This window comes from Palaemon carinicauda, chromosome 37, assembly GCF_036898095.1.
Source record: "Palaemon carinicauda isolate YSFRI2023 chromosome 37, ASM3689809v2, whole genome shotgun sequence".
Taxonomy (NCBI): Eukaryota; Metazoa; Arthropoda; class Malacostraca; order Decapoda; family Palaemonidae; genus Palaemon; species Palaemon carinicauda.
Window position 1 is genome coordinate 53,354,499 of NC_090761.1, and position 24,465 is coordinate 53,378,963.

A 24,465-nucleotide genomic window follows, 5' to 3' on the forward strand; every position below is an offset into this window, starting at 1 on the left:
AGCCCAACCATCAAGGCACACTTTCTAACACAAACATGAAAAAAAAATCAATAATATACGGCAATTCCTTACTACGTAGTAAATTTTTACAAATATTGAAAAAAAACAGAAATTGGCAACCGCAGTTAAATACCCAATATACCAATAACTACGTCGTATCTGACAAAAACAAAATCACGCATGGGTAGCCAGATCATCTAGACACACTTTCCAACATTAAAAAAGCAAAAGTTTTACGACACTATTTCGCAATATCTTACGGAAAAATGACTTGGCAAAAAAATGAAAAAAAATGAAAAAGGGAACCTCGCGGTAAAATGCCCGACATTCTAATATACGACATCTCAGATAAAAAAAAAGACATGCACGTGTTAGCCCAACCATCAAGGCACACTTTCTAACACATAAACATGAAAAAAAAATGAATAATATACGGCAATTCCTTACTACGTAGTAATTTTTACAAATATTGAAAAAAAACAGAAATTGGTAACCGCAGTTAAATACCCAATATACCAATAACTACGTCGTATCTGACAAAAACAAAGTCATGCATGGGTAGCCAGATCATCTAGACACACTTTCAAACACTAAACAAGCAAAAGTTTTACGACACTATTTGGCAATATCTTACGGAAAAATGACTTGGCAAAAAAATGAAAAAAAATGAAAAAGGGGCACTCGCGGTAAAATGGTCCTCGTGGTGATGAACGACCTTTTAACTAAAAAAAAAAACATGCACATGGTAGCCAAACAATCCACCAAGACTTTCCACAACTGATAACCAGTGAACCCTCGCTACTTCGCGGTTCGACAATCGCGGATTCACCACTTCGCGGGGTTTTCCCATAACCCATATATATATACATATCGCGGATTTTCCGGAAAATTCGAAAATACCGCGAAATCTGAAGATAACCAAATACGATATTTTGTTACCTGTAATTCCATTAATACTGTAATTAGTAATATCTGCTCTTACTGATTGTTCATTGCATTACATATGATATATAATTCAGCACAGAAAGAAATAAAACACGAAAAGAGAATGTGATCATACGATAATTCAGTACGTAGTAAAATTAAATCGAACATGAAACGCAAATCAGATGCAGTCATACCATATTAGAATGGTGTGTACTGTAATGGATGTGCTTCTTTTCCATGAATCTTTTGTATGTATACGTACGTAGTACAGTACTGCATCCAATAATATTCTTTGTTGCAAAAATCACATTTCGAATAAGTACTGTAAGCGTACGAGAGAGAGAGAGAGAAAGAGAGAGAGAGAGAGAGAGAGAGAGAGGCGTAAAATAGCGTACGTACGTAAATTTTTATTATTATTGTTATTATTATTATTATTGTTGTTGTTGTTAATAAAATTATTATTGTTATTATTATTAATCATTATTATTATTATTATTACTGTACAGTATTATTATCATTATTTATTATTATTACGGTATTGTACTTAATCTACGTACGTTCAGTATGCGCGGGGCATCTTCTATGAGTAACCAACGCACCATGTACTGTAAGACGGGTTGTGATTGGTTCAAGCGCTGATAGATGACGAATCAAAACTCAAGTTTTGTTATCTAGCCTGTGATTGGTGTTTTGCCCGCATCTTCTACCCGCAGCATCACAGTTCTCGCGGGGCTGCATCGTTCACTTTCTCTTTCCGCGTATTGCTGAGTAGACGTTCTTAACTTTGTGAAGTTTAATCTGTGCTGTGTGCGACTGTTTTAAGTTGAACTTTTTGTTGAACTTTCTGTTACAATGGCTCCCAAGCGTTCTGCTTCTAGTAAGGCTGGTAGTGAGCCTAAACGCCACCGAAGAATGATGACGATAGCTGAGAAGGTTACGCTTCTCGACATGTTAAAAGATGGTAGAAGTTACGCGGCCGCCGGCCGCCATTTTGGCATCAACGAATCCACCGTTCGCTATATCAAGAAGGACGAGGCGAACATTAGAAAGACTGCTGCAATCACCTTTAGCAGATCAGCGAAGCGAGTCGTTACAACGCGTAATAAAACGATCGTACGCATGGAAGGTGCTTTAGCTGTGTGGATTGCCGACTGTCGGAAGAAGAACATAGCGTTGGATACGAACACCATCCGAACAAAGGCTTTGAGCTTGTATGAGAATTTTGCGGCAAAGGAACCTCATGACGACGATGGCGACCATGCTGAAGAAGATGATGATGTAGATGATCCTCAACCAGGGACCTCCACTGATTCCCAGCGTCAGAAACAACGTTTTTCCGCCAGCAAAGGATGGTTCGCGAAGTTTCAGAAACGCTTCGCCCTGAAAAGCGTTTCCCTGCATGGGGAGTCTGCTTCCGCTGACACTGCCGCTGCTGAAACTTACGTGAACCAGACTTTCAAGAACATTATCGCTGAAGGTGGATACAAGCCGGAACAAGTGTTTAATATGGATGAAACCGGCTTGTTTTGGAAGAGAATGCCGTCGCGAACTTTCCTGTTCAAAGAGGAAGCCAAAGCCTCTGGCTTTAAGGCATTCAAGGATCGCGTTACCCTCGTGATGTGTGGCAATGCTGCTGGATTTTTGTTAAAGCCGGGGCTTATTTATAAGTCGAAAAATCCTCGCGCTTTGAAAAATAAAAATAAGAATCTCCTTCCCGTGTACTGGATGCATAATCAAAAAGCATGGATTACGAAGATGCTGACCTCCAACTGGTTCCACCAGTGTTTCATCCCGCAAGTCCATGAATATCTCTTAGAGAAGGGCTTGCCATTCAAGATCCTTCTCCTTATGGATAACGCTGGTGGACACGCAACTGACCTGTCGCGTGAGGGCGTTCAGGTTGAGTTCCTGCCACCCAACACCACGTCATTAATTCAACCAATGGACCAGGGGGTTATCAGGGCGTTCAAGGCCCTCTACACGAAGAATACCTTGGCGGACCTCGTTGCGTGTGTGGATGCTGCCCAAGATGACGAGGATGAAGACTTCAACTTGAAGGCGTACTGGCGGCAGTACACCATAGCCACGTGCCTGCAGAATATTCAAAAGGCACTTCAAGAGATGAAACCTGCAACCGTAAATGCGAGCTGGAAGAAGCTGTGGCCCGATATTGTTTACGACGACAAGGGATTTACTCCGTCGGAAATCCAACACTCTGCAATACGGAAATCTGTGCAGTTGGCTGCCATAATTGGGGGTGACGGGTTTGGCGACATGACGACTGAAGACGTCGACGAGTTGTTGGACTGCCATTCCCAGCCCCTAACTGACGCAGACCTCGAAGACCTGACGAAATCGGCAAGTGAGGAAGAGAGTGAGGGTACCCAGGAAGAGACCCAAGAAAATGTAGAAGAAACGGGCTTAACATTAGAACGGCTCGCCAAGTTCTGCAACCATATGAAGGAGGCGAAAGAAATGTTGCAAGAGTGGGACGAGGATATGGTTCGCTCGATGCAATTCTGCAACAAGGTCGATGACATCACGACTCCCTACAGGATGCTCTTGGATCGAAAAAAGAAACAGCGGCAACAACTTCCGATCACAATGTTTTTTCAGCCTCGCAAAAAAGAGCCAGTTCCTCCTGCTAGTACGCCTTCGGAAGAAATTGAAGAAGTTGAAGAGGTGTCCCAGGAAAAGACACCTCCGTCTGAAGAGACGTAAAATACTATCATTGACTGCACAGTAGAACACATCATCAGCTTCATCATCATCATTTCTACTGTGCAGCAAATTCATCGCCATCGTCATTCAAGTTTTTCTTGAACTTCTTTCGTGGTGAGTACAGTAACAATCTTTATTTTTTACTTTAACCTGTTTTATAGTTTAGTAATGTACGTACTGTATGCATTAAGTTAAAGGGAAGGTTTTAAAAGTCTACATGTTGTAACCTATCATATTTTTTTTGTTTAAAATTTACATTTACGTACGTAAAACAATCTCTCTCTCTCTCTCTCTCTCTCTCTCTCTCTCTCTCTCTCTCTCTCTCTCTCTCTCTCTCTCTCTCTCTCTCTCTCTCTCTCTCTCTCGTAAATTGTTTTCCTGCTTTGCTACGTACAAGTACTGTATAATTTATATTTGTAAGGTAACATATTTTGTAAATGCTTTTACTGTAAATACTGTATGTACTGTATCATTATTTATCACTATCATCATGCGTGTTAAATGCCTTGTTTGTTCTGAGCGTGGTTGTTTACTGAGCGTACACGCCGTCGTTTCAGGCGGCGTCATAAAGAAAAAGATTTCATTTGGAAGTCCTAAGAAAAATACGTAAACTAAAACATTGGTAATAAAAAAATCAACATACAGTACTGTATAATCAATATAATCGATGCAAAAACTAACCATACGTACATATATGTGTACACTAAATGAGTTTGTTTCTTCATTATGATCAGAGATGAACGTAAACAAAACATTGGTTGCCATTTTTTATCGTGCTTTTTAGGTGTTTAGGAAACACATGATATAAAATCGCCTTTAATATTTGTGCCTGTTTTAGTTTAGGGTGCTGTAGTACATGCATTAAGTGTTCTGTACATTAAAGGGTGGTTTGTTAACAGTACTACGTACAAGGGAAGGTTTTAAAAGTCCGAATATACATGTTAAATAAATAGGTAAATATGCTGTCACTACTTCGCGGATTTTCACCTATCGCGCCCGCGTCTGGAACCTATCTACCGCGATAAACGAGGGTTCACTGTATACAAGTTGCACCATTCTACGACAATTTCATAATACGTAATAACTTTGATAATTATGCAAACTACCTTAGAAGGGTAAACTCGGACGCGAACGACCCCGACGCGTCTCAGAAATCGGGGAAGGAGTACAGCTACAGCAGTGCACATCTGGACACTACTAGAGCGTGTAGGGGAGACACCTCCTGCAGGTCGATCACCCACAAATTCAGTCACGGGGGTGAGTCACGTGAGAAAAACCTGTTTTTTTTTGACGCTCGGGGTCGCGAACGACCCACCGTACCTATCCAGGGTTAAATTTCTCGAACCAGCCACGAGATGCCTTGAAATCATCTGAGGAAGGCTCGGTTGAACTCTCCCCAGCATCACCCCCAGAGCTCTCCTCCTTCAAGTCCGTAAAGATGGCGTGCGCCTTCTCGCAGATAACGGTTTCAGTGATGGTGTCGCCAACGATCTCTCTATCCTTAATCCACACTAGTAGAAGTCGTTCCATCTCTTCTATGATAGGGGTACGGCGTTTGGAAATTATAGTGATCCCCTTAGAAGGTTTCACTGCTTTAATAGCTTCCTTCTGTTTAAGGGTTGTCGAGATCGTCAACATATTACGGCCATACTGTTTAGCAAGTTCACTCACGCGGATGCCACGCTCATGTTTTTCAATAATTTCCTGCTTAATTTCTATAGAAAGCATTTCCTTCTTCCTTTTCTCACCACTACCACTACCACTGGCAAAACTAAGCCTCTTGGGACCCATACTTTACGTAAATTATCGTTAATGGATGCACGTAAAAAATCACGATTAAAACACAGTTAATATCAGAACGCACAGTGCACAACCGCAAGAAGCCGACGAGAACAGAGGACTGACCCAAGCCGCGCTAATTGAGCGTCCCTCCGAGGTCGATGTGCTGCCTTCTATCGGCGGAAATAAACACCTCGCAAGTTCCTTGCTCCGTAAGGAACGTGCGGCCTACATAAGCTTGTGTGTGAAGGAATGAAGTGTGACCCGTCCTAGGAAGTCGACCTGAAGTCCTTAGATGGAGCTCTAGGCTAGGACGTTCCCCATACTACCTCGTCAGGGTATGGGGGACGCGACACTATTATCTAATACTAGGAACACAAGGAAGCATGGTTTACCTGCAGTGGTTTGAGGTCAGCTATGCAGAGAACCCAGGATGCTGCTTTCCCCAAAAGAGGGGAGGATGAAGAAAAGAGTAAGGGCCAGGCATACTTTTTCATTCATGCAGACTAAAACCGGGTAACATTGCCCTCAACCTTCTGCTACTTGTCCATTAAGGAGCCTGAGGTTAGACCAGCTGTTGTGTAGCCACCACAGGGCCGATAGAGAACGAGCCTCCTGTGGGTCACGTCCTGCAGGTAGCGTGCTGTGAAGGTCGTTTGCTGCTTCCACACCCCAACCTGCGTCACTGAGAAGTTTTTCTTAAATGTCAGGGACGTAGCGATGCCTCTGACATCGTGTGCTCTAGGGCAACGTGACAGAGGAGGGTCTGGATTCAGGGAGAGGTGGATGACCCTGCGAATCCATGCTGACATGGTGTACTTCGTGACCCTCCTCTTCGTCCTTCGTGTGCTCACAAACAGGGCTTGCACTAGAGGACGAACTGCAGCTGTTCTGTTAAGATAGAGTCTCAGACTCCGTACTGGGCACAGTAGGGGATGGTCTGGGTCATCTGTTACAGAACGGAGACTCGAAATCCTGAAGGAGTCGAACCGTTAGTCCGGAACTCTAGGATTTTGAGTCTTAGCAACAAACTCAGGGACGAACCCGGATGTTACCTCCCCCCATCCCCTTGAATGGGCGATGTCGTGCGAGAGACCATGAAGTTCACTGATTCGCTTGGCTGAGGCCAGACCAAGCAGGAACATCGTCATCCAAGTCAGGTGACGATCAGAAGACCTGGCGTAATGGTTCGAACGAAGGTCTCTTAAGAGACCTGAGGACACGAACCACGTTCCATGGAGGAGGTCTCACTTCCGACTGAGGGCAGGTGAGTTCGTAGCTTCGTATGAGTAGTGAAAGTTCCAGCAAGGAAGAAATGTCCATTCCCTTCAGCCTGAAGGCCAGGCTTAAGGCTGAGCGTTAGCCTTTCACCGCCGAGACCGAAAGGCGCATTTCTTCCCGCAAATACACAAGATACTCCGCTATTGCTGGAATAGTGGCATCGAGAGGAGAGATACCCCTTCCACGACACCAACCACAGAAGACTCTCCACTTCGCCAGGTAGACCCCTGCTGATGACTTTCGCAGGTATCGAGACATCCTTTCCGCAACTTGTTGCGAAAAGCCTTTCTCTGTGAGGAGATGCTGGATAGTCTCCAGGCATGAAGCTGATGCGATGCTACAGTCTTGTGGAAGATTTTACAGAGTGGTTGTTTGAGTAGCTCGTGTCGTGGAAGAAGTTCTCTCGGGAATTCCGTCAGGAGCTGTAGAAGGACCGGGAACCACTCTGCGTGATGCCATAGCAGAGCTATTAAGGTCATTGCCAGGTTGACCGATAGTCTGGTCTTGTTGAGCACCTTTCTCATCAGACCGAACGGTGGGAAGACGTAAAAGTCGATGTTGACCAACCGTTGTTGGAAGGCATCTTACCAGAGTGCCTTGGGGACCGGGACTGGGGAACAATACAGCGGAAGCTTGAAGTTCAAGTCTGTCGCGAACAGGTCCACCGTCGGGGAACCCCACAAAGTCAGGACTTTGTTGGCTACTAGCGGATCCAAAGACCACTCAGTATTCACTATCTGCAAAGCTCTACTTAGACTGTCGGCGAGCACATTCCTCTTGCCCGGAATGAAGAAGCCGATAGTTGAATCGAGTGGGCGTCGGTCCATCTCAGTATCTCTACTGCAAGATGGGATAGCTGTTGTGAAAAGGTACCTCCCTGCTTATAGACATAAGCCACTACCGTGGAGTTGTCACTCACGACCACCATGGAGTGGACCACCAGGATCTGTTGGAATTGTTGAAGTGCCAGATATACGGCCTTCATTCCAGCAGATTATGTGGAGTCACTTTTCTGATTCTGACCAGAGGCCCAAGATCCTGTGGTTCAGAACGTGGGCTTCTTTTTGAAGTGTCCGAAAACAGCATCAAATCCGGGAGGAGGACGAGAAGATCCACTCCCATTCGAAGGTTTCCCTCCGTCCCCCACCACTGAAGGTCCGTCCGTTCCGCAGGACCCATAGGAACCAGAACGTCCGGGGAATCGAGGCCTTGATTCCACCGGGACTTGAGCCGCCATTGCAGGGATTTTATCCTGAGGCGGCCGTTTGGAACCAGACGGGCCAAGGAGGAAAGGTGTCCTAGGAGACGTAACCACGATTGGGCTGGAAGCTCTTCTCGTTTGAGGAACGGATCTGTGACCTTCCTCAGCCTTGCTACCCTGTCGTCTGACGGAAAGGCTTTGTGGAGATTGGTGTCCAATATCATGCCTAGATATACCAGTCGTTGAGATGGAGGCAGAGAAGACTTCTCGGGATTTACCATGATCCCTAGATCTTGGCAAAGTCCCAGAAGCTTGTCTCGGTGTCGAAGAAAGGTCGACTCCGAGTCTGCCAGGATCAGCCAGTCGTCCAGATAGCGGAGGAGACGGATGCCGATCCTGTGTGCCCACGAAGATATCAGGGTGAACACTCTGGTGAATACCTGGGGTGCTGTGGAGAGAGACCGAAACACAGCACCTTGAACTGGTAGATCTTGTTGTCTAGGCTGAACCTTAAGTACTTCCTGGAAGACGGATGGATTGGGATCTGGAAGTACGCGTCCTTCAGATCCAGTGTACACATGAAGTCTTGCGGTCTCACTGCAAGTCTGACCGTGTCTGCTGTCTCCATGCTGAACGGAGTTTGTCTGACAAACTTGTTCAGAGATGAGAGGTCGATGTCGGGTCTCCAGCCTAAAGACGCCTTCTTTACGAGAAAGGGTCGACTGAAGGAGCCTGGGGAGCCGTCGACGACCTCCTGGAGAGCCTCCTTCTTGAGCATGGTCTCGAATTCTGCCCGAAGGGCTAGCCCCTTTAGCAATCCATGGCAAAGGCGCTCAACGCCACTGGATTCGCTGTCAGGGGAGGAAGAGACGTTAAGAACGGGACGCGATATTCCCGACTGATCACGGAGATCGTCCAGGAATCGGACACGAGTTGCTGCCACCTGAATGCGCAACTTTCCGGGTCGCAGCAGGATGCCCAGGGACCCTACCCAGACATCCAGCCACGAAGTGGCCTGTATGGCGCACTTTGCGACCTTCTCCTGACTCAGGATCTCTGTTGCCGAGAATGTCACCTGCCGGCTAGAGTTTCTCAAGAGAGACTCCCCTGGTAAGCTCTTCCACGGAGTGGTGCTCTGAATCACGCTGCTCTCCTCCTGGTGAACTGGCAGCAAAGTCTCCTGTCCCCAAATGCTCTACTTGGGGGAACTCTTTAAGAGTCCTTCGATTCCTTCCTAGGAGGAAAATGTAACTCCAACAAAGAAGTCTGAGGGCTCTTCTCTCCCTAACACGGGACGAATCTCCTGCTCAAGGTGGGGTTTCTCCCATTGGTGCAGTGGGAGAAGGTCTTACCTTGGTAGAGGGAGCGCGCTCGCGCGATGGGAAAACCCCAGGGGTCGCGCGCAAGACACTGGGGGTCGCGCGCAAGACACTGGCGCTCGCGCGATGGGAAAAACCCAGGGGTCACGCACGAGACCATTGAAAACACTCTCTTGTGGGCGCACGGGCGGGCGCGCGAGAGAGACATCATAGGGTGAGCAGGAATCAGATTGAAGAGCCCGTGAAAAATGTCGGCGCGTGTGCGCGGCTGTCAGCGTGCACACGTACGATGTTGTTGGAGCTTGAAGATCGTCGGCGCTTGTGCATGAAAGAAGATCGACAGTGCTAAAGATCGTCGGCGCTTGTGCGAGCGAGAAGATCGTCGGCGCTTGTGCGAGCGAGAAGATCGTCGGCGCTTGAGGATCGCCGGCGTTTGCGCGTGAAAGAAGATCGTCGGCGCTTGCGCGCAAGAAGATCGTCGGCGCTTTTGCGCATAAGAAGATCGTTGGCGCGGAGAACCATCGGAGCCTGTGCGCGGACGATCGTCGGAACTTACGTGCGTAGGGAGATCGTCAGCGCTAGCGCGGCAAAGAAGATCGTTCGCCAAGAAGATCGTCGGCGCTTGGAGATCGTCAGCACTTGCGCGCGTAAGAAGATCGACGGCGCTCGAAGATCGTTGGCGCTTGCGCGCGTAAGAAGATCGTCAGCGCTCGCTAGTGAAGGAAGATCGTCGATGCTCGAAGATTGTCGGCACTTGCGCGCGCGAAAAGATCGACGGCGCTTGCGCGCGCGAGAAGATCGTCGGCGCTTGCAAGAAGATCGTCAGCGATAGCGCGCAAAAGAAGATCGTCGGCGCTAGCACGTGTACAAAGATCATCGGCGCTTGCGTGCGTAAGAAGATCGTCAGCGCTAGCGCGCAAAAGAAGATCATCGGTGCTACCACGTGTACAAAGATCGTCGGCGCTTGCGCGCGTAAGAAGATCGTCGGCGCTTTTGCGCGTAAGAAGATCGTTGGCGCGGAGAACCATCGGAGCCTGTGCGCGGACGATCGTCGGAACTTGCGTGCGTAGGGAGATCGTCAGCGCTAGCGCGGCAAAGAAGATCGTTCGCCAAGAAGATTGTCGGCGCTTGGAGATCGTCAGCACTTGCGCGCGTAAGAAGATCGACGGCGCTCGAAGATCGTTGGCGCTTGCGCGCGTAAGAAGATCGTCAGCGCTCGCTAGTGAAGGAAGATCGTCGATGCTCGAAGATTGTCGGCGCTTGCGCGCGCGAGAATATCGTCGGCGCTTGCGCGCGCGAGAAGATCGTCGGCGCTTGCGCGCGCGAGAAGATCGTCGGCGCTTGCGCGCGCGAGAAGATCGTCGGCGCTTGCGCGCGCGAGAAGATCGTCGGCGCTTGCGCGCGCGAGAAGATCGTCGGCGCTTGCGCGCGCGAGAAGATCGTCGGCGCTTGCGCGCGCGAGAAGATCGTCGGCGCTTGCGCGCGCGAGAAGATCGTCGGCGCTTGCGCGCGCGAGAAGATCGTCGGCGCTTGCGCGCGCGAGAAGATCGTCGGCGCTTGCGCGCGTGAGAAGATCGTCAGCGCTAGCGCGCAAAAGAAGATCGTCGGTGCTAGCACGTGTACAAAGATCGTCGGCGCTTGCGTGCGTAAGAAGATCGTTAGCGCTAGCGCGCAAAAGAAGATCATCGGTGCTAGCACGTGTACAAAGATCGTCGGCGCTTGCGCGCGTAAGAAGATCGTCAGCGCTAGCGCGCTATCAGCGCTCGCTCGCGAAACAAGATCGTCAGCCAAGATGATCGTCGGCCCTTGCGCGTGTAAGAAGATTGTCGGCGCTTGCACGCGAAGAAGATAGTCAGCGCTAGCGCGCAAAAGATCGTCGGCGCCAGCGCGCGTACGAAGATCGTTGGCGTAGGAAGATCATCGGCGAGCACGAGCGCTCGCTAAGATGAAGGGACAGCTGACAGGACGATCCGGAACTGGGATGATCAGGACTGGAACAGGATTCCTCTGGATGGAATTCTCAGGAACAGCAGGAACAGTAGGTGAGCGCTTGCGCGCAATTGCGAGCGAGCGCGCAGGAAAACGTTGGCGCGCAGGGGATACCTGGCGCTTAAGGGACTTACTCACAGTGTGAGAAAGCCCCTTTTGCCCCAAAGGGACTGGTCCCCGTTGGATAACAGGGTGCGTAAGCGCCAACAGCGTCAGCAGCCAGGAACGGAGACGGCAGGTCAGCAGGTCTAGGAGATGGCGAACTGCGGAGAGGTCCCAAACAGCCGGCTGGTCTGAACTGGAACAGTCCTCAGAAGAGGGGTCTCTATGAGTGGCCTCTCTCGCGAACGAGAGAGGTGAACACTTCGTAGAAGAGACTAGAAGACACTGAAGATGGCGCCCCTTAGGGCCGTTGGATCAGCAAGCTGACCTGTAAGGAGCAATCCTCCGAAGAGGAGTCCTTATGAGTGGCCTCCCTCGCAAACGAGAAAGGTCACAAGATTGATCCTGGAGCTGCTCAGCCCGTTGAGCATAGCTGCAGGTGCGACCGCTCAGCCCCAAGAGCATAGTCGCATGAAATTCCATGGTCCGGCCTTGCAACAGCTGAGCCCCTTGAGCATGGTTACAATAGCGGTCGCTCAGCACCAAGAGCATAACCGCCCGAGGACCAAGAAAATCCATCCAGGAATTATTAAGGTAAGAGAAGTTCCCCCCTGCAGGAGAAAAACTCATACCTGGGAAGGGAACCTCCCTCGGAAGGGAAGTTACCTACCCCTGGAGGCGAACCTCCTGAGCGTTCTAAGATAAACTAAAGAGCTGATAGTTGTCACGGGAGAACTTCTAAGAGAAGGGAACACGCCCATGACAATGTCCTAGAGAGGAGGCAGCAACAGCAGACTCCCAAGGTACAAAGAGGGCAGCTCTGCTTTCTTGACACATTAGGCAAACGAAGAAACCAGATCGTAACTGGGAAAATAAAATAAATAATTAGTTAACAAAAATTCCCCCAGGAGGAACTCCGAAGAGAAACCCCGAGGGAATAGGAACATAAGAATTACAAACCAAGTATGCGCCCTCCTTCCCCACTGACATTCATGGGAGAAAGGGGAGGGCAGAGAACTGTAACAAAAACAGACTTATAACAGATTTATAATTATGTAATTCATTTAAGAATGTTCACAAATAGTAAGAACAACTGAACCCCGAAGGGAAGTGTTCTCAACAGAAGCTGAAAAGTAACAAATACAATTAGATTCATTGAAGATAATTGAGACAAAGAAACGGAATAGCAACTCAACCCGCAACGGGAAAGAGGCTACCGTAATACAGTAGTACGTAGTAGTAGTAAAAGGGTGAACGACCTCAAGTAGAGAGAGAGACTGTAGTCAAACTAAACTCCCACGTTCCCTTCGCTGATTGATTGATTGATTGATTGAAAGTTTTCTGGCATCCTGACATCTAAGGTCATTGACGCCGATACCATTTACTGTATATGAAAATTAAAAGAGAATTCGATTAAAACCATAAAAATTAAGTCATTAAAATAGTTAAATAGTTTTCAGAAGACCTGCTTCTGAAATAAATCTAAAAATTCCGCTCGCATAGTAAGACACATCATGTCCAAGAATCTTGGCAAGGATAAACCTGCCATCCTCACCTCGAGCCTCAAACAGATATCTATTTCTTAAGTCAGTAAAATTAGGGCATTCGGTCAACAAATGCCTCACTGTTAAAGGTACTAAGCAGTCCTCGCAATACGGTTGGTGTTGGCCCTTCAGCAGAAACTCGTGTGTCAACCGTGTGTGACCAATACGGAGACGACAAAGAGTCGTCTCCCATTTTCGGGGAATCATGTTATACCCCCAAGGTGATATGATATTTGTTACTTCCCTCATTTCATTGCCGTCTTGACTGTCCCAGTGCTGTTGCCATTTATCACAAACCAATTTCTTGATGTAAGGTAGGAGATCGTTACATGGAATGGGATACCTCCTTGGTAGCAACTCGGATGCCGCATTCTTCGCCAGTAAATCTGCCTTCTCATTCCCAGACACACCTACATGTGCTGGAACCCAACAAAATCGAACAGTTATACCTTTCCGTCCAATAATAAAAAGCCATTCTAAAATCTTTAAAACTAGAGGGTTACTAGAATTAAAAACTTCTAAAGCTTGAAGAACACTCCTTGGATCACTAAAAATTGTAAAATTACCCTCCTTTTCCAAAGCTATTTTCTCAATAGCGGTTAATATGCCATACAGTTCGGCAGTAAATATGGAAGCTGTTAGAGGAAGTGCACCTCTACAATTAAAATCATTACTATGTACTCCAAATCCAACGCCAGCATCAGATTTGGAGCCATCAGTATATATAAAAGTCGATCCCCTATGTTCTTCGACATGTTCCATAAAAAGAGACCTGGATTCTAAGTCAGTCATATTCTTCTTAACTCCAATAAAGTATTTACAAAAAGATATCTCTGGTAACTTCCATGGAGGCGTTGATGATACCTTGAATGGAAGTACCTTATTTCTAATTATATCCAGACTATTTAAAAATCGTTTCACCCGAAAGCCATAAGGTTGAGGAGATTTTGGGTGCAACTCAAAGTATGATGCGTGTCTTACAAGGCTTGCAGTCTGAAAGGCTAGAGAGCTAGGGAGTCTTTGCAATCTAAACCAATACCGAAGAATGGAAGACATTCGGTAAAGATCTAGAGGTAACTCTCCAGCATCAACAAGGAGACTTGGGATAGGCGAGGTTTTAAAAGCTCCAGTAGATAATCTAATACCTGCATTATGTATCGAATCTAATATTTTTAACCGGCTTGGGGTGGCTGAAGAATATACCTCACAACCATAACTAATTTTGGAAAAAATCAAGGCCTTGTATAATTTTAAAATAGTATTGCGGTCTGCCCCCCATGATGTATGGGACAATACTTTTAAGATATTCAGAGCTTCAACACATTTAGCTTTTAGCGCTTTTAGGTGAGAAACCAAGTTTCCCGAGGGAAGGAGGAACAGCCGGGAAAACAGATGAATGGAGAAAGTCCAACGATGACAATTCCCCATGGCGGCCGAAAATCGGAAGCCGAAGGAACGACCGAAGGACCAAGAGATCGTGCCCCATGACGTGCAACCGCGGTGGTCTGGAAATACGCGGTGACGTTGTCGTACACTACACACACACAGCACAAACACTGAAAAGGAAACTTACTATATTTCTATACGCAAATATATACATAAACATAAAGAATGTTTATATATATATTAAGTATAAGAAAAAGTAAGTAATAAAGTAAAGAAAAAACATAAATGGCTGCCAAGCGAGGGTGAGAGCAGACACATCTGCTCACCACCCGAGCCAAAAGTGAAGTGAACCAGTTCACCGGTGTGTGAGGGGGGAGGGGAAGCTAGCTACCCGTCCCCTACCCCCTCACTAACTAGCGAGGGGGTAGTTAACCCTCATCAAAATTTAATGGCTCGCCATTTCAGCTACGCCGAAAGTAATACCCAATGTAAATAACGTGGTTTGTATTTCGGTTACGGAACAACTTTATTTTCCTATTTCCTATTATTTTAGACAAAAGACATATAATCAAATCGGACTTGAATTAAAACGACATAAACCAAGGTACAGTATACCTGTATATGCTGAATGCTCAATAAATATATGAAGTACTGTATTATGATGATACAAGCAAATAGCTTACAAAGTACAGTAGGTCCTCGGGTTACGACGGTCCCGACTTACGCGGTTTCGCCGTTACGAACGCGCCCCATAAAAATATAAAAATAATATTAAGCGTCGTTCCGTCTTACACCGTTAGCGTCGTAAGCGACGTAAACAATTGCGAACTAGTTTCTAGCGCGCGGTGGATGAATACGCTTTGCGGTGGTTGTGGGCGAGGAAGACGGCGTCGCTCAGTTCCACTCATACGCCATTTTTGGTTGTGATTGCCTGTTCTTTCTCTCACGTGTTTGATCGTTTTTTTGAACTTTTTGCCCTTCATTATGGCTCCAAAGCGCAAGGCAGATTCTTCTGATGGTAGTGCATCGAAGAAAAGGAAGGCCATCACCATGGAAGTGAAATTAGACATTATTAAGCGGTCTAAAAACGGTGAAACGCCAACGAACATTGGCCGATCGCTTGGCCTTAGCCGTTCGACCGTGGCTACTATCCTTAAAGATAAGGAGCGCATTGTTGAACACGTAAAAGGATCTGCTCCAATGAAAGCAACAGTGATAACGAAACAGCGTAGTGGTTTAATTATCGAAATGGAAAGGTTATTAGTGCTTTGGTTGGAAGATCAAAATCAACGGCGTATTCCAGTGAGCTTAATGGTTATTCAAGAGAAGGCTAAAAGGTTGTTTGAAGCGTTGAAAAAAGAAAAGGGGGAGAAAGTGAAAGTGAAGAGTTTTCGGCTAGTAGGGGTTGGTTTATGCGATTTAAGGCTCGGGCCAATTACCATAATCTTAAAGTGCAAGGTGAAGCTGCTAGTGGGGATGAGAAAGCAGCAAGTGAATTTCCTAAAGCGTTGGCTGAGATAATTAGGGAGGGGGGTTATTCTGCTTATCAGGTGTTCAATGCGGATGAGACAGGTTTATTCTGGAAGCGCATGCCTAACCGCACGTACATAGCAAAGGAGGAGAAGTCAGCACCCGGTCATAAAGCAGGCAAGGAGAGGCTAACTTTGCTTCTTGGGGGAAATGCTGCTGGCGACTTCAAACTGAATAAGTAAGGAATTGTTCTCTTTTTTTTTTATTGATACTGTATTTACTTTAATTCATGTGGTAAGGAATTGTTTTCTTTTTTTTTATTGATATTTACTTTAATTCATGTGGTAAGGAATTGTTTTCTTTTTTTATTGATATTTACTTTAATTCATGTGGTAAGGAATTGTTTTCTTTTTTTTTATTGATATTTACTTTAATTCATGTGGTAAGGAATTGTTTTCTTTTTTTATTGATATTTACTTTAATTCATGTGGTAAGGAATTGTTTTCTTTTTTTTTATTGATATTTACTTTAATTCATGTGGTAAGGAATTGTTTTCTTTTTTTTTATTGATATTTACTTTAATTCATGTGGTAAGGAATTGTTTTCTTTTTTTATTGATATTTACTTTAATTCATGTGGTAAGGAATTGTTTTCTTTTTTTTTATTGATATTTACTTTAATTCATGTGGTAAGGAATTGTTTTCTCTTTTTCTAATATTGTTTTTATGTCATTTGATACATTTTATTATAGTACAGTATACAGTAATACTTTACAGTACAGTACAGTACGTATATTTATGGTGTTCCGACTTACACGGAAATTCGGGTTACACCGCGTCTTAAGAACGGATCAGCGTCGTAACCCGAGGACCCCCTGTAGTACAAGGCTATGGAAACTTTGGTTACTTTCTGGACTACTGGTATTTTCATTAACATGCACATACTGTTTGACATAACCAAAGCTCATACAAGCATTATATACTTCCCATCACACTAAACTGAAATTCTTACCAGTTATAACAGCTGGGGTAATGAATACAATAATGGGGTTTGAATGTAGTCTTGTTTTTGCCCAAGCCAACAAATGGACCAGATCCGATTCTTTTTCGGGACCAATAAACACCTGGACATCTAATAGCTTGCTAATTTCTTGAATTTGATCTGTTATTGTTCTCTGTAATTTATGACAATAAATCTAACATAAAATATGACAACGTACACAACATAAAAAAAAAAAAGACAATACCTGCTGTATTTAAGCAATTAAATTTATAAAGGAGTTTTACTTTAGACAAATATTTATTAAAGGAGTACATCACAGGACTAAGTGACTGAAGAACCAAATCATCTTGAATCAAATTACATTGAGCAATTTTAAAGGTGGTTTTGTAGTTAGTTTGATTTTCAAAACATCCACATAATCATATGCAAATACAACGCAATCATGATAGCTTAATTATGATTAATAAAATATTCAGTAATTTACAAAGGGAGAATATTAATAATTATTTTATTTCTATATACACCTGATGATCATACTGTTGCTTCTCCAGAAGGTTGGTTTAACAACTTTTAATGCAAAAAAAAAAAAAGGTATTAAATTTTTTCCCTTTTCTTTCATTTCAAAAGATACAAGCATCTCATGAAGTTATAAAATAATTTAGTGATTAAGAGTTACGTATTCCTTTTCTCAAGTATTCCTTATTCCTTGACATCACACTTACTATTCCTTTTCTCAAGTATTCCTTATTCCTTGACATCACAAGTCAGAGGAGAGGCGGGTGGCCATGTATATGAAAATCAGGTGAGTACAGAATTTTTAAAAAATCTATAAAAATTCTCATTTCTATGAACCTCCCCAATGGTCATAATGTTGACTCTCACACTCTGATGGAGGTGAAACGCCAGTGAAGGAATGAGATAGATCAACAAAAACTTTATATGTATAAACCAGTAACTACTCAATGTTTCTAGAGGGCCACATTAGCAGCCAGCATAGGATTTAGAGACCCATAATCTCTATAAAAAAGTCAGGAATTGCTCAAGATAATACCAATCTAACACCCAACAGGATGTTATTTAATTATCTTTATAATTCTTTCAAAGGAAACTTATATGCAAAATTTCAGAGATGTAGGTTTACTCCTAATATCTAGAACCTCAATCTACAAGGTTTCCATATGATTTGGATCCAAACTTGATGAGTTCCTGAGCCAAAAACCTTAACAAAAAAATACACTACCCTATAAACAGAGGATAAATTGTCATTCTAACCTCACATAATCCAATAGAGGCACTACTTACAATGTTCATAGTTAGTCAAAGTATACTGAACATCTCATTTGAAATAAATACAAATGTTTCCAATAAGGAACTGCATGGAGAGAGTACAGCCAGGCGATGTGTTTCTAATCCCTTTCCCAACCCCGGATAATGATACTGACGAGAACACCAGCAGCCCCATTCAACTTGGAGCAGAAGGCACTTCTCATTTGCAAGGGAATAAACAGCAACAGGAATGCTATGAAAATAAACCTCACACACAACGAACATCCAACAATTATCTAAAAGAAAATACAATGATTAAAAGAGTCAGTTGATGACATGGAGTAAGTCTCTACTCTCAGGAGGCTGAAAGCAAAGTGAGAGCTCAGTGCCCAGTTGGGTGGGGACTGACAACCTGCAACAACTACCGCCAACTTTTTAAAGGTTTTGCAGCAGAATTCAGCTTTGCTAAAAGCATACAGTACTCCAATTACAGTACAAGGTTTTGTATTCATGTAGGAACTACTGCTGCTTACATTGACCGTACATTGACCATCTGCATGGACAAGGAGTGAATGGATTCAAAGCTAGTAGTACTAATTAATTACACAGAGGTTTCCAAAATTCTGGGTAGTACTTCAATAATCAAGATATATATCAAGCCTTTTAATTCCAAATTGTGTTTATGTGTAGTACGTAGCATAAGTACATAACTAATTATTACCATTAAATACAATAGTAAAATCTCTTCCTGTTAGGAAAAACCCCAATATTCACCGATACACACAAAATAAAAATAACATACATTTGACTGCAGAGACGAAACCACATCAATATGGTAGTTTGTGAGATTGTCCTTCATCATATCTTTAACTGCTTCCATAACGATAGCAGAACCGTGGACGCTAAGACCAATTGTCCCAATCTTAATTTTTCTCTTCTGATGATGAGCTTCTTGAATATCCTTCAACTTTTCCATTTGTTCCTTTAGTACCTTTTCTACAACTATCAAATAAAATATGGCAGAATTACAAATTAATTCTAAAGGGCTATGATGTATGTATGTACAGTACTGTAATCATAAACTCAACCGTAACATCTTTGTGAAGCTCAATTTACAAGTTACTTTTTTGTTACAGATGATTGAGTGTTATCCTTCAACAAAGTAAAAGAACAAATAGAAATTATTCTTATTTATGAACAATGTTATCCTTAGTTTTCACTGAAAGTTGCTTGAACTGGTTTTACCCACTGGTCACATATACTGTACTGATAAACAAATATAGCTTTTGCATCCCACAATTATTCATCTCTCAAATAATTAGCAAGTGATTAGCTAATCTGACCCAAAAGCATGTAGGAAAGAAAACTAGAAAAGAAATGAGAAACGAATCTAATCACTGCTAAACAAAAAGATCTCAATTTTAGAATTCATGAAAAAAAAGTAAAAAAGAAAAAGTTATTTTCAATTGAACTGAGAATATACAGTTTCTGTTGCAGCAAAGTCTATGATTAATTTTATCAACTATGTATGGATCTACATGCAACAGACAAGAAAAGCTAGGACTATAGCAGTAATATTTCCATTTTTTCTGGCAGCATTCCTTGATGTCACAAGTGCACCCAGCTACAGATAATTAATCCCTGTTTAATCACAGAAAGCTCTTATGTGACAAAATCAATTACTAGATTCTGAGACATCTGCCAGAGAGGCTGGACCAAAGAACTTTATTACATGAAGGCCCTACTGTAATTTTCTACAGTAGCATACACAACACAGTGAATCGAGTGAAAATTTATGAAAACATGGAATGAGTAAAACTGCACTTCTTCACATTATTTGTTATTTACCTGCATTTCAAATGAAAAACTTGCAAACAGTAACTATATCATAAAGTAAAATTATCAGTTTCATTGATACCTGTATACTGTATAAGAGCAATCACTCACATTTATTACACCAAGTCTTTCCTGCCTCCTTAGTTTTCTCTTCTCGAATGGCTCCATGGAATTTCGCTTCTTCATAAGCCATGTGCCACGACCCCATTCCAACAAAGGCACTTACAAAGAGTAGCAAGAGCACTAAAAATACTAACATAATCCAAGTCTTCATTTTGATGACCCTGTAAAATAAAGGTAAATGACATTAGTAGAATTACAAGCCATCCAACTACCAATCTATACAGTGCCTTCATTAAGTTACAGCTACCTATTGTTATAATCAAGGAGGAGTTGAAACAGCAATGAAAACATTTAGGACACTAAGCAAGGTTAGGCAATATTGAGTGGCATTAGATTAGGACCAAATGCCTTTAGGTTAAATTTCTTAAAGGTAACATGACAAATCTAAATTTAAAGGTTCCACATTTGGTACAAAATTTTAGTATCAGAGGCAGACCTTATGTGGGCTTATCTGATTCAGTTACATTGAATAACATTACACTACAGTACACTAAAATCTCTGGTTTTTCTTTGAAAGGGAATTCCATTTTAATAGTTATGCAGTATGAACCTTCACCTTACATTAGGAGTATCTTTAGCTTGAAACTGGTTCAGAATTAGAGACGGTAACCAGAGTAGGATACAGTACTGAGCAATTATCAGTATATTCACCTAGCTGATCCCTCAGTCATGAGGACAAATATGAAGTTGGTTAGTGGAAAATTTACAATAAATCAAGTTTGTGAAAATAAAAATTATCATCTTTTTGCAAATCACTGCTCCTTATTCGAAAAAATTATACTGTACAAACCTTTCTCTTAAACTGGAAGGGAGATTCACTCAGTAGGTGAAAAGTAGTGCTCAACATTGGGGTTGCAGAGATCTTTCAATAATTAAGGGATTTTGACGAAGGAAAAATCTATTTCTGGGGAGAGACCTGTGACGCCCGGTGAAAAGGGTCCTTCTTTACACTTTTCTGATATAAACCTTCCAAATATACCAGAGAAAGATAAAAGCATGGAATGCAGAGGTTACTACCCTCGCGCGAGCACCTTGTGGGTGTCGTGTATAAAGCAGGGGCGTGTGAAAGCCACTATTCACAGGCTGTCTTCCATTTAGATAATCCCTTCATCAAAGGGTAGGGCCGTGACAGGCCCTAGAGAATACAGTTGGACTACTCCACCGACACCTACTACTCTCGCTCTCCAGGTCATCCTTCTGCAAGAACATATGGCTTGGCAAGGAAAGGGTGGGTCAGTACAAAAATAACCGGGAAGGGTTTCACCGGGCGTCACAGGTCTCTCCCCAGAAATAGATTTTTCCTTCGTCAAAATCCCTTTTCTGGGTCAATCTGTGACGGCCGGTGAAAAAGTACCAGAGAATGCCTTCTAAGCCCAATAAAGTAATAACATAATTCGGAGAATACAATCGCCATGTACGACAATAATATAATATAATAATGTAAGAAACGTCCAATTACCAACTAGCCAAATGACATAGGGAGCGTAAGGCTAAATAACTAAGACAACAAGGAATCAACTGAGTGTTGAATCGCAAAAGGCATCAAACCTTGCATGTCTAAGCATATCTAAACCTTAAAGGAACCGTAACTACAATAACAGTTAAACCATAGGAATTAAACATGGCAAATATCATAGGGTTAACGAACTACCCAGGAGAGTGGCGACGTGGTGTGAGTGGCGGGTAGGAGGGAGAAGAGAAGAGATGGAAGAAAGGAAGAAGTAGAGATTAATGGGGAGGGAAAAGGCTCCCCGCTGCCATCGTCAGGTATTTAAGGGCTTGTAAGATCTTTAGATAGAGGCGTTTGACAACCATAGGGGATTTCCAACCCGTATATTTTTTAAAAATCATCAAAGTCCCTGTTCTGGAAGTAATTGATGGAGGTATCTACTGTCCGTATATCATGAGCCTGGGGAAATGATTACGGATTAGTATGTTTAAAGAAGTAGAGGATTTGTTGCCTGATACCGTGAATGGAAATAGTACCTCCTTGTTCCCTGATAACCAAGGGGCCAGACGAGCGGGTGGCAGTTCTAGCTAAAAAGGCCTTGAGAGTAGTGACTGGACACAGAGAAAAGATCCTGGGGAAGAAGAATAATCTTCCGAGGGGAGCACCTATTTTGCGGATCCTCATTTTTTAGCTAGGAAAGCATTGCCTGGAGAAAGGAGTACTTCGGCTGAAGGGAGGAAATCCATGTTTTCCGGGTTCGTGAGAGAGCTGCTAGTTCTGATATTCCATCACCTGAGGCCAAAGCCGTTAGAAATAAAGTCTTCCTAAGAAGAGTGATAAGAGCAGGATTCATTGTCCGTGTCCGGCGCAAGTTTTGAGGACACCGTTCATAGACCAGAGTCCTTTTGTGGCTGAACCGAAGGTCAAAGCCTAGCACATGTTTTTGGAATAGATGAGAAATAGGAATCAGCTAGGTTAATGTTAAACCCAACAAGGAATATCATCTCCAAATCTGACTTGATGGTGGTTAAAGTTCTAATTGTTAGGCCTTTGCCAAATAAGAACCTCAAGAAAGAGATGTCTATATTCGGAGACGATCGAGTACGGTCTGAACTCTTAGGGAATCTGCTAGTTGTTAACGGCCGAATCATATTGGCGAATTGTCGAGTCACTTTTGTCTGATTCGATGAAGAGATCGATTTCCGGTTGAATGTTCGCGTCTCTACGAGCTGCAAACTTCCTGTAGTCCACAAAGTCAGAGTTTTGGCTATCCTTGAGCAATCTGACACAGTGAGTTTGAATTACTTGAGTCAGTTTGGGGAACGGGATCCGGAAGGGACGGAGTTTCAACTCGAGGAGGAGAGGAAACCAACTGTTCTTGGCCAGTGAGGTGATACTAAATCCACTGTCCCCCGGAAGGAACGTAGTTTGTGTAAAAAGTCTTATTAAAAGATTCACTGGGGGAAATAGGTAAACCTTCTTCTAATGGTTCCTGAGTATCCACCGGAATGAAATTATGTCTAGAGACCATTCTGACTCCAGTGGTTTCGTCCTGGCTAGTGAGTCCTCTCTCACATTCTGGACTCCCGCAAGGTGAGTTACTGACAGGATCTAGTTCTTTTCTGTTGGCCAGGCGTAGATAACGACCAGGATCCGATTCAGGTTGGGTGACTTGGATCCTCCCCTGTTGTCGCAGTGTACTACGTCTGTGCTGGCTGACACTACTCTGATGTTGCTCGACCTCGGAGGAGAGAGTCTCTTCAGGGTCAAGAACACTGCCATGGCTTCGAGAACATTGATATAGGTCTGTTTCATGGCGGGTGACCAAGACCCCTGAAACATCTGAAGTTCGGAGTAATCCCCCCATCCACTTAGAGGCGCGGCTGTATGGAATGTCTCTTGTGGAGGTGGGAATTGTAGAGGAATTGATTTGGAGAGGTTCCTCAGTTCGGACCATGGGCGTAGTCTCATTTTCAAGACAGAGGGTATCCTCGAGACCTTGTCTCTTAAAGGTACTGTAGCTCTCTTTCTCCAAACTCGATTGATGTCTTTGCATTTTGTTATTGAAGTGAATTAGAGAAGGCCGATGATACTTTCTAAGGTTCTTCTGGACATCTGTTTGTGTTTGAGAAAATTCTTGACCTTGGAAGCTATTCCTCTTACCTTTTTGGAAGGGAGAGAGAACGTGTTCTTCGAAAGGTCCCACTGAATGTCTAACCATTCTAAGTGGCCTGATGGTTGCAGGCGAGACTTTTGGAGATTGACCCGAAATCACAGGTTGTCGAGAAATCGAAGTACTGTACTTCCTTCGTAGCTCTGTTGCTTTCTATGGCCGACCAGGCCCAAATGAGCCAACCGTCCAGATAAGCCATGATCTGTATCTCTTGGTTCCTGAGTTGTACTAACACTGTCTCTCCCAGTTTTGTGAATATCCTGGGATCAATGTTGAGGCTGAAGGGCATGTCTTGAACGCAAAGGCTTTCCTGCCTAGGCGGAAACCCAGATAAGAAGAAAAGTTTCGGGCTATAGGCACATGATAATAGTCGTCGGGAAGATCGACAGAGGTGGTGACGGCCCCAAGGGGAAGTAAGGTCCGTACCTGAGAGATAGTCATCATCCGGAACTTGTCGCAAAAAATGTAAGAGTTTAGCTTTGACAAGTCCCGATCCACTCCCAATGTCGACAAGCCTTTCTTTGGAATTGAGAACAGGAGGCCTTGGAACTTCGGTGATCGGTCCCGTTTGATTGCTTTCTCCTTTAGTAAATCTGTGGTGTACTCTTTCAGGATGGGAGTGGATTTCTGGGAGAAGGTCACTGGTGGAAGAGGAGGACCTTGTGGCCATTTCCACCTCAAACCTTTAGAGATTATGCTATGAGCCCACGGACCGAAGGTCCAATGGTCTTGAAAGTGGTAAAGTCTCTCCCCTACCGGAACCACCTCGTTGTGAGGGAGTGAACCTAGGTCCTTTCCTTCCCCGAGCCCCCTTTTATCTAGGTTCGCCTCGATGGCGGAACTGTCTTCTACTCCTGTATCTTCCTCTCTGGTGTCCACGAAAGGAACCTGAGGGT

General features: G+C 44.0%; 2 protein-coding genes across 4 annotated transcripts in view; both read right to left on the reverse strand.

Annotated features, from left to right (window-relative positions):
- Positions 1-20,108, reverse strand: part of LOC137629103 (uncharacterized) — a 50,184-nt gene extending 30,076 nt beyond the window's left edge. Inside the window, exons 1-3 of the mRNA XM_068360373.1 lie at positions 19,935-20,108; positions 18,790-18,989; positions 16,731-16,893 (exon numbers count right to left, since the gene is read on the reverse strand). Of these exons, the coding sequence (XP_068216474.1) occupies positions 16,731-16,893; positions 18,790-18,989; positions 19,935-20,097 (526 nt within the window). The 5' untranslated portion in view covers positions 20,098-20,108. The remainder of the gene's footprint in view (positions 1-16,730; positions 16,894-18,789; positions 18,990-19,934) is intronic.
- Positions 1-24,465, reverse strand: part of LOC137629104 (uncharacterized) — a 261,346-nt gene that overhangs the window by 173,236 nt on the left and 63,645 nt on the right. The gene's annotated exons all lie outside the window — the stretch shown is intronic.